At 49.8% G+C, this 13,522-nt stretch overlaps 1 protein-coding gene across 2 annotated transcripts in view; it reads left to right on the top strand.

The window, feature by feature from the left end:
* LOC139379145 (calmodulin binding transcription activator 2) overlaps positions 1 to 13,522 on the top strand; it is a 162,076-nt gene that overhangs the window by 147,283 nt on the left and 1,271 nt on the right. The window contains exons 19-23 of one of the 2 annotated variants that reach the window (XM_071121985.1): positions 7,318 to 7,389; positions 7,655 to 7,675; positions 8,150 to 8,343; positions 11,358 to 11,432; positions 11,661 to 13,522. The exon at positions 11,661 to 13,522 is cut by the window's right edge and continues 1,271 nt beyond it. In XM_071121985.1, the coding sequence (XP_070978086.1) occupies positions 7,318 to 7,389; positions 7,655 to 7,675; positions 8,150 to 8,343; positions 11,358 to 11,432; positions 11,661 to 11,715 (417 nt within the window). In that variant the 3' untranslated portion in view covers positions 11,716 to 13,522. The remainder of the gene's footprint in view (positions 1 to 7,317; positions 7,390 to 7,654; positions 7,676 to 8,149; positions 8,344 to 11,357; positions 11,433 to 11,660) is intronic. The other variant, XM_071121986.1, reaches the window with a different exon arrangement.

The raw sequence follows: 13,522 nt of genomic DNA, 5'->3' as shown, positions 1-13,522 counted from the left end.
CAGTGTTCCCTGGGGGACCTAACAGTGGGGGACCTAACAGTGTTCCCTGGGGGACCTAACAGTGGGGGACCTAACAGTGGGGGACCTAACAGTGGGGGACCTAACAGTGTTCCCTGGGCGACCTAACAGTGTTCCCTGGGGGACCTAACAGTGTTCCCTGGGGACCTAACAGTGTTCCCTGGGGGACCTAACAGTGTTCCCTGGGGGACCTAACAGTGGGGGACCTAACAGTGTTCCCTGGGGGACCTAACAGTGGGGGACCTAACAGTGGGGACCTAACATTTTTCCCTGGGGGACCTAACAGTGTTCCCTGGGGGACCTAACAGTGGGGACCTAACAGTGTTCCCTGGGGGACCTAACAGTGGGGAGCTAACAGTGTTCCCTGGGGGACCTAACAGTGTTCCCTGGGGACCTAACAGTGTTCCCTGGGGGACCTATCAGTGTTCCCTGGGCGACCTAACAGTGTTCCCTGGGGGACCTAACAGTGGGGGACCTAACAGTGGGGGACCTAACAGTGGGGGACCTAACAGTGTTCCCTGGGCGACCTAACAGTGTTCCCTGGGGGACCTAACAGTGGGGGACCTAACAGTGGGGACCTAACAGTGTTCCCTGGGGGACCTATCAGTGTTCCCTGGGGGACCTATCAGTGTTCCCTGGGCGACCTAACAGTGTTCCCTGGGGAACTAACAGTGTTTCCTGGGGGACCTAACAGTGGGGGACCTAACAGTGGGGGACCTAACAGTGGGGACCTAACAGTGGGGAGCTAACAGTGTTCCCTGGGGACCTAACAGTGGGGAGCTAACAGTGTTCCCTGGGGGACCTAATAATGTTCCCTGGGGAGCTAACAGTGTTCCCTGGGGACCTAACAGTGGGGACCTAACAGTGGGGACCTAACAGTGGGGAGCTAACAGTGTTCCCTGGGGACCTAACAGTGGGGAGCTAACAGTGTTCCCTGGGGGACCTAATAATGTTCCCTGGGGACCTAACAGTGTTCCCTGGGGACCTAACAGTGTTCCCTGGGCAACCTAACAGTGTTCCCTGGGGGACCTAACAGTGTTCCCTGGGGACCTAACAGTGTTCCCTGGGGACCTAACAGTGTTCCCTGGGGACCTAACAGTGTTTCCCGGGGGACCTAACAGTGGGGAGCTAACAGTGTTCCCTGGGGGACCTAACAGTGGGGGACCTAACACGGTTCCCTGGGGGACCTAACAGTGGGGAGCTAACAGTGTTCCCTGGGGGACCTAACAGTGGGGACCTAACATTTTTCCCTGGGGGACCTAACAATGTTCCCTGGGGGACCTAACAGTGGGGACCTAACAGTGTTCCCTGGGGGTCCTAACAGTGGGGACCTAACAGTGGGGAGCTAACAGTGTTCCCTGGTGACCTAACAGTGGGGAGCTAACAGTGTTCCCTGGTGACCTAACAGTGGGGACCTAACATTTTTCCCTGGGGGACCTAACAATGTTCCCTGGGGGACCTAACAGTGGGGACCTAACAGTGTTCCCTGGGGGTCCTAACAGTGGGGACCTAACAGTGGGGAGCTAACAGTGTTCCCTGGTGACCTAACAGTGGGGGACCTAACAGTGTTCCATGGGGACCTAAAAATGTTCCCTGGGGACCTAACAGTGGGGACCTAACAGTGGGGAGCTAACAGTGTTCGCTGGGGAGCTAACAGTGTTCCCTGGGGGACCTAACAGTGGGGAGCTAACAGTGTTCCCTGGGGGACCTAACAGTGGGGACCTAACAGTGTTCCCTGGAGGTCCTAACAGTGGGGACCTAACAGTGGGGAGCTAACAGTGTTCCCTGGTGACCTAACAGTGGGGAGCTAACACTGTTCCCTGGGGACCTAACAGTGTTCCCTGGGGGACCTAACAGTGTTCCCTGGGGGACCTAACAGTGGGGACCTAACAGTGTTCCCTGGGGGACCTAATAATGTTCCCTGGGGACCTAACAGTGTTCCCTGGGGGACCTAACAGTGTTCCCTGGGGGACCTAACAGTGGGGTTCTAACAGTGTTCCCTGGGGGACCTAACAGTGGGGGACCTAACACTGTTCCCTGGGACCTAACAGTGTTCCCTGGGGGACCTAACAGGGGGGACCTAACAGTGTTCCCTGGGGGACCTAACAGTGGGGGACCTAACAGTGTTCCCTGGGGACCTAACAGTGTTCCCTGGGGGACCTAACAGTGGGGACCTGACAGTGTTCCCTGGGGGACCTAACAGTGGGGGACCTAACACTGTTCCCTGGGGGACCTAACAGTGGGGAGCTAACAGTGTTCCCTGGGGACCTAACAGTGTTCCCTGGGGACCTAACAGTGTTCCCTGGGGGACCTAACAGTGGGGAGCTAACAGTGTTCCCTGGGGACCTAACAGTGTTCCCTGGGGACCTAACAGTGTTCCCTGGGTGACCTAACAGTGGGGACCTAACAGTGTTCCCTGGGGGTCCTAACAGTGGGGACCTAACAGTGTTCCCTGGGGGACCTAACGATGTTCCCTAGGGGACCTACTAGTGGGGACCTAACAGTGTTCCCTGGTGACCTAACAGTGGGGGACCTAACAGTGTTCCCTAGGGACCTAACAGTGTTCCCTGGGGGACCTAACAGTGGGGACCTAACAGTGTTCCCTGGGGGACCTAACAGTGGGGACCTAACAGTGTTCCATGGGGACCTAACAGTGTTTCCTGGGGGACCTAACAGTGGGGACCTAACAGTGTTCCCTGGGGGACCTAACAGTGGGGGACCTAACACTGTTCCCTGGGGACCTAACAGTGTTCCCTGGGGGACCTAACAGTGGGGGACCTAACAGTGTTCCCTGGGGACCTAACAGTGTTCCCTGGGGGACCTAGCAGTGGGGACCTAACAGTGTTCCCTGGGGGACCTAACAGTGGGGGACCTAACACTGTTCCCTGGGGGACCTAACAGTGGGGAGCTAACAGTGTTCCCTGGGGACCTAACAGTGTTCCCTGGGGACCTAACAGTGTTCCCTGGGGGACCTAACAGTGGGGAGCTAAAAGTGTTCCCTGGGGACCTAACAGTGTTCCCTGGGGACCTAACAGTGTTCCCTGGGTGACCTAACAGTGGGGACCTAACAGTGTTCCCTGGGGGTCCTAACAGTGGGGAGCTAACAGTGTTCCCTGGGGGACCTAACAATGTTCCCTGGGGGACCTAACAGTGGGGACCTAACAGTGTTCCCTGGGGGTCCTAACAGTGGGGACCTAACAGTGGGGACCTAACAGTGTTCCCTGGTGACCTAACAGTGGGGGACCTAACAGTGTTCCATGGGGACCTAACAGTGTTTCCTGGCGACCTAACAGTGTTTCCTGGGGGACCTAACTGTGGGGAGCTAACAGTGTTCCCTGGGGGACCTAACAGTGGGGAGCTAACAGTGTTCCCTGGGGGACCTAACAGTGGGGACCTAACAGTGTTCCCTGGAGGTCCTAACAGTGGGGACCTAACAGTGGGGACCTAACAGTGGGGACCTAACAGTGGGGACCTAACAGTGTTCCCTGGGGACCTAACAGTGTTCCCTGGGGGACCTAACAGTGTTCCCTGGGGACCTAACAGTGTTCCCTGGGGACCTAACAGTGTTCCCTGGGGACCTAACAGTGTTCCCTGGGGAGCTAACAGTGTTCCCTGGGGACCTAACAGTGTTCCCTGGGGAGCTAACAGTGTTCCCTGGGGGACCTAACAGTGGGGAGCTAACAGTGGGGAGCTAACAGTGTTCCCTGGGGACCTAACAGTGTTCCCTGGGGACCTAACAGTGTTCCCTGGGGACCTAACAGTGTTCCCTGGGGACCTAACAGTGTTCCCTGGGGACCTAACAGTGTTCCCTGGGGGACCTAACAGTGGGGAGCTAACAGTGTTCCCTGGGGACCTAACAGTGTTCCCTGGGGACCTAACAGTGTTCCCTGGGTGACCTAACAGTGGGGACCTAACAGTGTTCCCTGGGGGTCCTAACAGTGGGGAGCTAACAGTGTTCCCTGGGGGACCTAACAATGTTCCCTGGGGGACCTAACAGTGGGGACCTATCAGTGTTCCCTGGGGGTCCTAACAGTGGGGACCTAACAGTGGGGAGCTAACAGTGTTCCCTGGTGACCTAACAGTGTTCCCTGGGGACCTAACAGTGTTCCCTGGGGTCCTAACAGTGGGGACCTAACAGTGGGGACCTAACAGTGTTCCCTGGGGGTCCTAACAGTGGGGACCTAACAATGTTCCCTGGGGACCTAACAGTGGCGACCTAACAGTGTTCCCTGGGGACCTAACAGTGTTCCCTGGGGGACCTAACAGTGGGGACCTAACAGTGTTCCCTGGGGGTCCTAACAGTGGGGACCTAACAGTGTTCCCTGGGGGTCCTAACAGTGGGGACCTAACAATGTTCCCTGGGGACCTAACAGTGGCGACCTAACAGTGTTCCCTGGGGACCTAACAGTGTTCCCTGGGGGACCTAACAGTGGGGACCTAACAGTGTTCCCTGGGGGTCCTAACAGTGGGGACCTAACAATGTTCCCTGGGGACCTAACAGTGGCGACCTAACAGTGTTTCCTGGGGACCTAACAGTGGGGGAGCTAACAGTGTTCCCTGGTGACCTAACACTGTTCCCTGGGGGACCTAACGGTGGGGACCTAACAGTGTTCCCTGGGGGACCTTACAGTGGGGAGCTAACAGTGTTTCCTGGGGTCCTAACAGTGGGGGACCTAACAATGTTTCCTGGGGACCTAACAGTGGGGGAGCTAACAGTGTTCCCTGGGGACCTAACAGTGGGGGAGCTAACAGTGTTCCCTGGGGACCTAACAATGTTCCCTGGGGACCTAACAATGTTCCCTGGGGAGCTAACAGTGTTCCCTGGGGGACCTAACAGTGGGGGACCTAACACTGTTCCCTGGGGGACCTAACAGTGTTCCCTGGGGGACCTAACAGTGGGGACTTAACAGTGTTCCCTGGGGGACCTAACAGTGGGGAGCTAACAGTGTTCCCTGGGGACCTAACAGTGTTCCCTGGGGGACCTAACAGTGGGGACCTAACAGTGTTCCCTGGGGGACCTAACAGTGGGGGACCTAACACTGTTCCCTGGGGACCTAACAGTGGGGAGCTAACAGTGTTCCCTGGGGACCTAACAGTGTTCCCTGGGGACCTAACAGTGTTCCCTGGGGGACCTAACAGTGGGGACCTAACAGTGTTCCCTGGGGGACCTAACACTGTTCCCTGGGGGACCTAACGGTGGGGACCTAACACTGTTCCCTGGGGGACCTAACACTGTTCCCTGGGGGACCTAACGGTGGGGACCTAACAGTGTTCCCTGGGGGAACTAACAGTGGGGACCTTACAGTGGGGAGCTAACAGTGTTCCCTGGGGGTCCTAACAGTGGGGACCTAACAATGTTCCCTGGGGACCTAACAGTGGCGACCTAACAGTGTTCCCTGGGGACCTAACAGTGTTCCCTGGGGGACCTAACAGTGGGGACCTAACAGTGTTCCCTGGGGGTCCTAACAGTGGGGACCTAACAATGTTCCCTGGGGACCTAACAGTGGCGACCTAACAGTGTTCCCTGGGGGACCTTACAGTGGGGAGCTAACAGTGTTTCCTGGGGTCCTAACAGTGGGGGACCTAACAATGTTTCCTGGGGACCTAACAGTGGGGGAGCTAACAGTGTTCCCTGGGGACCTAACAGTGGGGGAGCTAACAGTGTTCCCTGGGGACCTAACAATGTTCCCTGGGGACCTAACAATGTTCCCTGGGGAGCTAACAGTGTTCCCTGGGGGACCTAACAGTGGGGGACCTAACACTGTTCCCTGGGGGACCTAACAGTGTTCCCTGGGGGACCTAACAGTGGGGACTTAACAGTGTTCCCTGGGGGACCTAACAGTGGGGAGCTAACAGTGTTCCCTGGGGACCTAACAGTGTTCCCTGGGGGACCTAACAGTGGGGACCTAACAGTGTTCCCTGGGGGACCTAACAGTGGGGGACCTAACACTGTTCCCTGGGGACCTAACAGTGGGGAGCTAACAGTGTTCCCTGGGGACCTAACAGTGTTCCCTGGGGACCTAACAGTGTTCCCTGGGGGACCTAACAGTGGGGACCTAACAGTGTTCCCTGGGGGACCTAACACTGTTCCCTGGGGGACCTAACGGTGGGGACCTAACACTGTTCCCTGGGGGACCTAACACTGTTCCCTGGGGGACCTAACGGTGGGGACCTAACAGTGTTCCCTGGGGGACCTAACAGTGGGGACCTTACAGTGGGGAGCTAACAGTGTTCCCTGGGGGTCCTAACAGTGGGGACCTAACAATGTTCCCTGGGGACCTAACAGTGGCGACCTAACAGTGTTCCCTGGGGACCTAACAGTGTTCCCTGGGGGACCTAACAGTGGGGACCTAACAGTGTTCCCTGGGGGTTCTAACAGTGGGGACCTAACAATGTTCCCTGGGGACCTAACAGTGGCGACCTAACAGTGTTTCCTGGGGACCTAACAGTGGGGGAGCTAACAGTGTTCCCTGGTGACCTAACACTGTTCCCTGGGGGACCTAACGGTGGGGACCTAACAGTGTTCCCTGGGGGACCTTACAGTGGGGAGCTAACAGTGTTTCCTGTGGTCCTAACAGTGGGGGACCTAACAATGTTTCCTGGGGACCTAACAGTGGGGGAGCTAACAGTGTTCCCTGGGGACCTAACAGTGGGGGAGCTAACAGTGTTCCCTGGGGACCTAACAATGTTCCCTGGGGAGCTAACAGTGTTCCCTGGGGGACCTAACAGTGGGGGACCTAACACTGTTCCCTGGGGGACCTAACAGTGTTCCCTGGGGGACCTAACAGTGGGGACTTAACAGTGTTCCCTGGGGGACCTAACAGTGGGGAGCTAACAGTGTTCCCTGGGGACCTAACAGTGTTCCCTGGGGGACCTAACAGTGGGGACCTAACAGTGTTCCCTGGGGGACCTAACAGTGGGGGACCTAACACTGTTCCCTGGGGAGCTAACAGTGTTCCCTGGGGACCTAACAGTGTTCCCTGGGGACCTAACAGTGTTCCCTGGGGGACCTAACAGTGGGGACCTAACAGTGTTCCCTGGGGGACCTAACACTGTTCCCTGGGGGACCTAACGGTGGGGACCTAACACTGTTCCCTGGGGGACCTAACACTGTTCCCTGGGGGACCTAACGGTGGGGACCTAACAGTGTTCCCTGGGGGACCTAACAGTGGGGACCTTACAGTGGGGAGCTAACAGTGTTCCCTGGGGACCTAACAGTGTTCCCTGGTGACCTAACCTGAAGCTGATCATATTCTCTCTCCCTTCCTCCTAAATGCTGATCTTATTCTCTCTGTCCAGGGTCGGAGGTTGAAGGAACAGCAGGACATGGCAGCAGCCGTCATCCAACGATGCTACAGGAAGTACAAGCAGGTAGAGACACGCCCCTTTACCCAGCACACACTTCTTTACCTCCAAACCCCAGAGGTTTCCCTGATCTCTAACCCCTGTCCTCTGACTGGAGAGGAGGCAGAGTCGCTGTCGCTGTCCTGCTGCATGTAGTTGTGACATGCTGTGTGTGTCAACAACACTAATAGTCCTCTCTCTTTGTCCTCTCATCTACCGTATCTCTCTTTCTCCACGCCTCCTTCCCTCTCTCCATCCCTCCATCTCTCTCTCTCTGATATTATCATGCTAGCTAACATGGATAGCTCTGAAGGTAACGTGTCTAACCTCTGATTGTCTCTACTGTCATTCACTAAAGGCTTTGTGTAGATTGTGTCTCTGCATTTGGCGTGTGGAACCTGTGTGGGTATGTGCTTTAGGCTGGAGTGAAAGAGGAGTGTGTGCTGTGTCCTTAAATGTATGTTTACATGTGTTCAAGAAGATGTGTAACTCTCCCTCCCCTTTTCTTCAACCCCTCTCCTCCCCTCCCCCTCTCCTCTCCTTCCCTCTCCTCTCCTCTCTCCCTCTCCTCTCTACCCCCTGTCCCTCTATCTCCCTCTTTCTCTCTTTCTCTCCCTCCCTCCCTCCCTCCCTCCCTCCCTCCCTCCCTCCCTCCCTCCCTCCTCTCCTCTCCCTCTCTCTCTCCCTTCCTCTCTCTCTCTCTCTCTCGCTCCCTCTCCTCTCCACTCCTCTCCTCTCCTCTCGCTCCCTCTCCTCTCCTCTCCTCTCCTCTCCTCTCCTCTGTCAGTATGCTCTGTATAAAAGGATGACTCAGGCAGCGATACTGATCCAGTCTAAGTTCCGTAGTTACTATGAGCAGAAGAAATTCCAGCAGTCTAGACGGGCTGCGGTTCTGATCCAACAGTACTACCGCAGCTATAAGGAGTATGAACGCCTCAAACAGGGACCCAGAGGGTCCGGATCACACAATCCAAAACTGAAGTAGGTGGTACCGGCTCGGAAACCAGCATCTTAACCATTAACAAGGCAAAAAGGTGGTTCCCTATTGGTACGAAGGGTTTAGTTCATCATTTAAACTGTCCAGCCCACTTGGGATTATAAAACACTGTATTTATAGTTTATAGTTTAAAATGTCCAGCCCTCATGGGATTATAAAACACTGTGTTTATAGTTTAAAATGTCCAGCCCTCATGGGATTATACAACACTGTGTTTATAGTTTAAACTGTCCAGCCCACATGGGATTATAAAACACTGTTCATAGTTTAAACTGTCCAGCCCACATGGGATTATAAAACACTGTGTTTATAGTTTATAGTTTAAAATGTCCAGCCCTCATGGGATTATAAAACACTGTGTTTATAGTTTAAAATGTCCAGCCCACTTGGGATTATAAAACACTGTGTTTATAGTTTAAAATGTCCAGCCCACATGGGATTATAATACACTGTGTTTATAGTTTAAAATGTCCAGCCCTCATGGGATTATAAAACACTGTGTTTATAGTTTAAAATGTCCAGCCCACATGGGATTATAAAACACTGTGTTTATAGTTTAAAATGTCCAGCCCTCATGGGATTATAAAACACTGTGTTTATAGTTTAAAATGTCCAGCCCACATGGGATTATAAAACACTGTGTTTATAGTTTAAAATGTCCAGCCCACATGGGATTATAAAACACTGTGTTTATAGTTTAAAATGTCCAGCCCTCATGGGATTATAAAACACTGTGTTTATAGTTTAAAATGTCCAGCCCACATGGGATTATAAAACACTGTGTTTATAGTTTATAGTCTAAAATGTCCAGCCCACATGGGATTATAAAACACTGTGTTTATAGTCTAAAATGTCCAGCCCACATGGGATTATAAAACACTGTGTTTATAGTTTAAAATGTCCAGCCCTCATGGGATTATAAAACACTGTGTTTATAGTTTATAGTTTAAAATGTCCAGCCCTCATGGGATTATAAAACACTGTGTTTATAGTTTATAGTTTAAAATGTCCAGCCCACATGGGATTATAAAACACTGTGTTTATAGTTTAAAATGTCCAGCCCACATGGGATTATAAAACACTGTGTTTATAGTTTATAGTTTAAAATGTCCAGCCCTCATGGGATTATAAAACACTGTGTTTATAGTTTATAGTTTAAAATGTCCAGCCCACATGGGATTATAAAACACTGTGTTTATAGTTTAAAATGTCCAGCCCTCATGGGATTATAAAACACTGTGTTTATAGTTTAAAATGTCCAGCCCTCATGGGATTATAAAACACTGTGTTTATAGTTTAAAATGTCCAGCCCACATGGGATTATAAAACACTGTGTTTATAGTTTATAGTTTAAAATGTCCAGCCCACATGGGATTATAAAATACTGTGTTTATAGTTTAAAATGTCCAGCCCTCATGGGATTATAAAACACTGTGTTTATAGTTTATAGTTTAAAATGTCCAGCCCACATGGGATTATAAAACACTGTGTTTATAGTTTAAAATGTCCAGCCCACATGGGATTATAAAACACTGTGTTTATAGTTTAAAATGTCCAGCCCTCATGGGATTATAAAACACTGTGTTTATAGTTTACAATGTCCAGCCCTCATGGGATTATAAAACACTGTGTTTATAGTTTATAGTTTAAAATGTCCAGCCCACATGGGATTATAAAACACTGTGTTTATAGTTTAAAATGTCCAGCCCACATGGGATTATAATACACTGTGTTTATAGTTTAAAATGTCCAGCCCACATGGGATTATAAAACACTGTGTTTATAGTTTATAGTTTAAAATGTCCAGCCCACATGGGATTATAAAACACTGTGTTTATAGTCTAAAATGTCCAGCCCTCATGGGATTATAAAACACTGTGTTTATAGTTTAAAATGTCCAGCCCACATGGGATTATAAAACACTGTGTTTATAGTTTACAATGTCCAGCCCTCATGGGATTATAAAACACTGTGTTTATAGTTTATTGTTTAAAATGTCCAGCCCACATGGGATTATAAAACACTGTGTTTATAGTTTAAAATGTCCAGCCCTCATGGGATTATAAAACACTGTGTTTATAGTTTATTGTTTAAAATGTCCAGCCCACATGGGATTATAAAACACTGTGTTTATAGTTTAAAATGTCCAGCCCTCATGGGATTATACAACACTGTGTTTATTGTTTAAAATGTCCAGCCCACATGGGATTATAAAACACTGTGTTTATAGTTTAAAATATCCAGCCCTCATGGGATTATAAAACACTGTGTTTATAGTTTAAAATGTCCAGCCCTCATGGGATTATAAAACACTGTGTTTATAGTTTAAAATGTCCAGCCCTCATGGGATTATAAAACACTGTATTTATAGTTTATAGTTTAAAATGTCCAGCCCACATGGGATTATAAAACACTGTGTTTATAGTTTAAAATGTCCAGCCCTCATGGGATTATACAACACTGTGTTTATAGTTTATTGTTTAAAATGTCCAGCCCACATGGGATTATACAACACTGTGTTTATAGTTTATTGTTTAAAATGTCCAGCCCACATGGGATTATAAAACACTGTGTTTATAGTTTATTGTTTAAAATGTCCAGCCCACATGGGATTATACAACACTGTGTTTATAGTTTAAAATGTCCAGCCCACATGGGATTATACAACACTGTGTTTATAGTTTAAAATGTCCAGCCCACATGGGATTATAAAACACTGTGTTTATAGTCTAAAATGTCCAGCCCACATGGGATTATACAACACTGTGTTTATAGTTTAAAATGTCCAGCCCACATGGGATTATAAAACACTGTGTTTATAGTCTAAAATGTCCAGCCCACATGGGATAATAAAACACTGTGTTTATAGTTTAAAATGTCCGGCCCTGACTATATTCATAGTTTGTAGTTTAAGATGTCCAGGTTAACAGAGACATTTTGTAAAATTGTGTACAATGTTTTATATTTAATCCTCGTGTCTTTCTTTCTGTACCTTCAGGGGTTCCTTCCTGACTAAGAAGCAGGACCAGGCCGCTAGGAAGATCATGAGATTCCTACGACGATGTCGACACCGGTCAGTGACCTCACAGCGATGTCACAGTGATATGAGTGATATCAGAGAGAAATCAGAATCTAGTCACTTTTTAATGTTACTGAATGTTTTTTCTCTCTTCCCTCTTTTCTCTCTCTCTCTCTCTCTCTCTCTCTCTCTCTCTCTCTCTCTCTCTCTCTCTCTCTCTCTCTCTCTCTCCACTTCCTCTTTCTCCCCCTTTCTCTCTCTCCACCACTTCCCTCCTTACAGGATTAAAGAGTTGAAACAGACTAAGGAGTTAGAGAGGAGAGGGCTTACCACCTAACTCCTCTTTTACCCCTCCTTCATCCTGCCATCCGCCACGGGAGAGAGGGATGACTGATGGAGAAGAGAGAGCAGCCTGTCTGCCCTCCTCCCTTTATTCTCTGTCTCCCTCCCTCCACTGGGGTCGCTCATCACCCCATCCAGCTGTATGCCTCTGTCAATCCTCCTCTCCTCCTCTCATCCTCCTGTCCTCCTCTCCTCCTCTCCTCCCCCTGTTCTCCTCTCCTCCTCCTCTCCTCATCTCATCCTCCTGTTCTCCTCTCCTCCTCTCCTCCCCCTGTTCTCCTCTCCTCCTCTCATCCTCCTGTTCTCCTCTCCTCCTCTCATCCTCCTGTACTCCTCTCCTCCTCTCATCCTCCTGTACTCCTCTCCTCCTCCTGTTCTCCTCTCCTCCTCCTGTTCTCCTCTCCTCCTCTCATCCTCCTGTACTCCTCTCCTCTCATTCTCCTGTACTCCTCTCCTCCTTTCATTCTCCTGTACTCCTCTCCTCCTGTACTCTCCTCCTCTCATCCTCCTGTACTCCTCTCATCCTCCTGTACTCCTCTCCTCCTGTACTCTCCTCCTCTCCTCCTCCTGTACTCCTCTCCTCCTTCTCTTCATCCCTCTCTCATGATGAAGTCATGCTACTTCTGCAAGAATGCAAACTGCGAAGGGATGGAGAGAGAGAAGTAAAAAAAGGAGAGAGAGACTCCTGCCTTACCCCCTGTTCTGCTGTGGAGAGGAGGAGGAACCTGACTGAATCTGTTTATTCTTTATTTGATCTATTTCTGGGCAAAACAAGACAACTGCAGCTTCTAACTGAATGTATGGAACATTTAAAAAAAAAATATATATATATATATATATATATATACACACATATATATTCTACAGATATCAAATAGTACATGTTACTGCTTTTGTGTTATTCGTTGGGGCAGGTATTGTACGTGTATGAAGTGATAGTCACTGAGACAGTAGGACTGAACAGAACACTTAAAGTCTTAAAACAGGGAGATATCTTGACCCTAACTAACTAACCACCTTTACACACAACTAGATGGGTTGGTAAAGAACCTCTATAGAATGGTTATTACATCCATGTACGTGTAGATTGAACCAGTATAGATCTAGACCACCTAGAGAGGAACCACCTCATGTTAGTGTAGATAGAACCAGTATAGATCTAGACCACCTAGAGAGAACCACCTCATGTTAGTGTAGATTGAACCAGTATAGATCTAGACCACCTAGAGAGAAACCACCTCATGTTAGTGTAGATAGAACCAGTATAGATCTACACTACCTAGAGAGAAACCACCTCATGTTAGTGTAGATAGAACCAGTATAGATCTAGACCACCTAGAGAGAAACCACCTCATGTTAGTGTAGATAGAACCAGTATAGATCTAGACCACCTAGAGAGAAACCACCAGGTGTCCCAAAGTCTTAAAGAAACAAACCAACCAATCAACTGACTGAGACCATTTTACTAACTAGTCAGTTATAGAAGCTAGGAGGGGTTTGATGATAATGAAGACAGTGAGGTTTCAGATTGTGTTGTAGGAGCATTATAGGTTGGTTGCTGTAACGTTGCAGGGTGGTTGTAGGAGGGTTTGGTCTGCGAGAGACTGTAAACGTCCTGATCCTTTACATTATCAGGGTTAGAGGTCAGGCTAACACAACGTCCTTAACTCATCCTTTACACTGTCAGGGGTTAAAGGTCAGGCTAACACAACGTCCTTAACTCATCCTTTACACTGTCAGGGGTTAAAGGTCAGGCTAACACAACGTCCTTAACTCATCCTTTTCAGGGTCAGGGGTTAAAG

Source organism: Oncorhynchus clarkii, chromosome 21, assembly GCF_045791955.1.
Source record: "Oncorhynchus clarkii lewisi isolate Uvic-CL-2024 chromosome 21, UVic_Ocla_1.0, whole genome shotgun sequence".
Taxonomy (NCBI): domain Eukaryota; kingdom Metazoa; phylum Chordata; class Actinopteri; order Salmoniformes; family Salmonidae; genus Oncorhynchus; species Oncorhynchus clarkii.
This window is presented reverse-complemented; position numbering and strand designations above follow the sequence as displayed.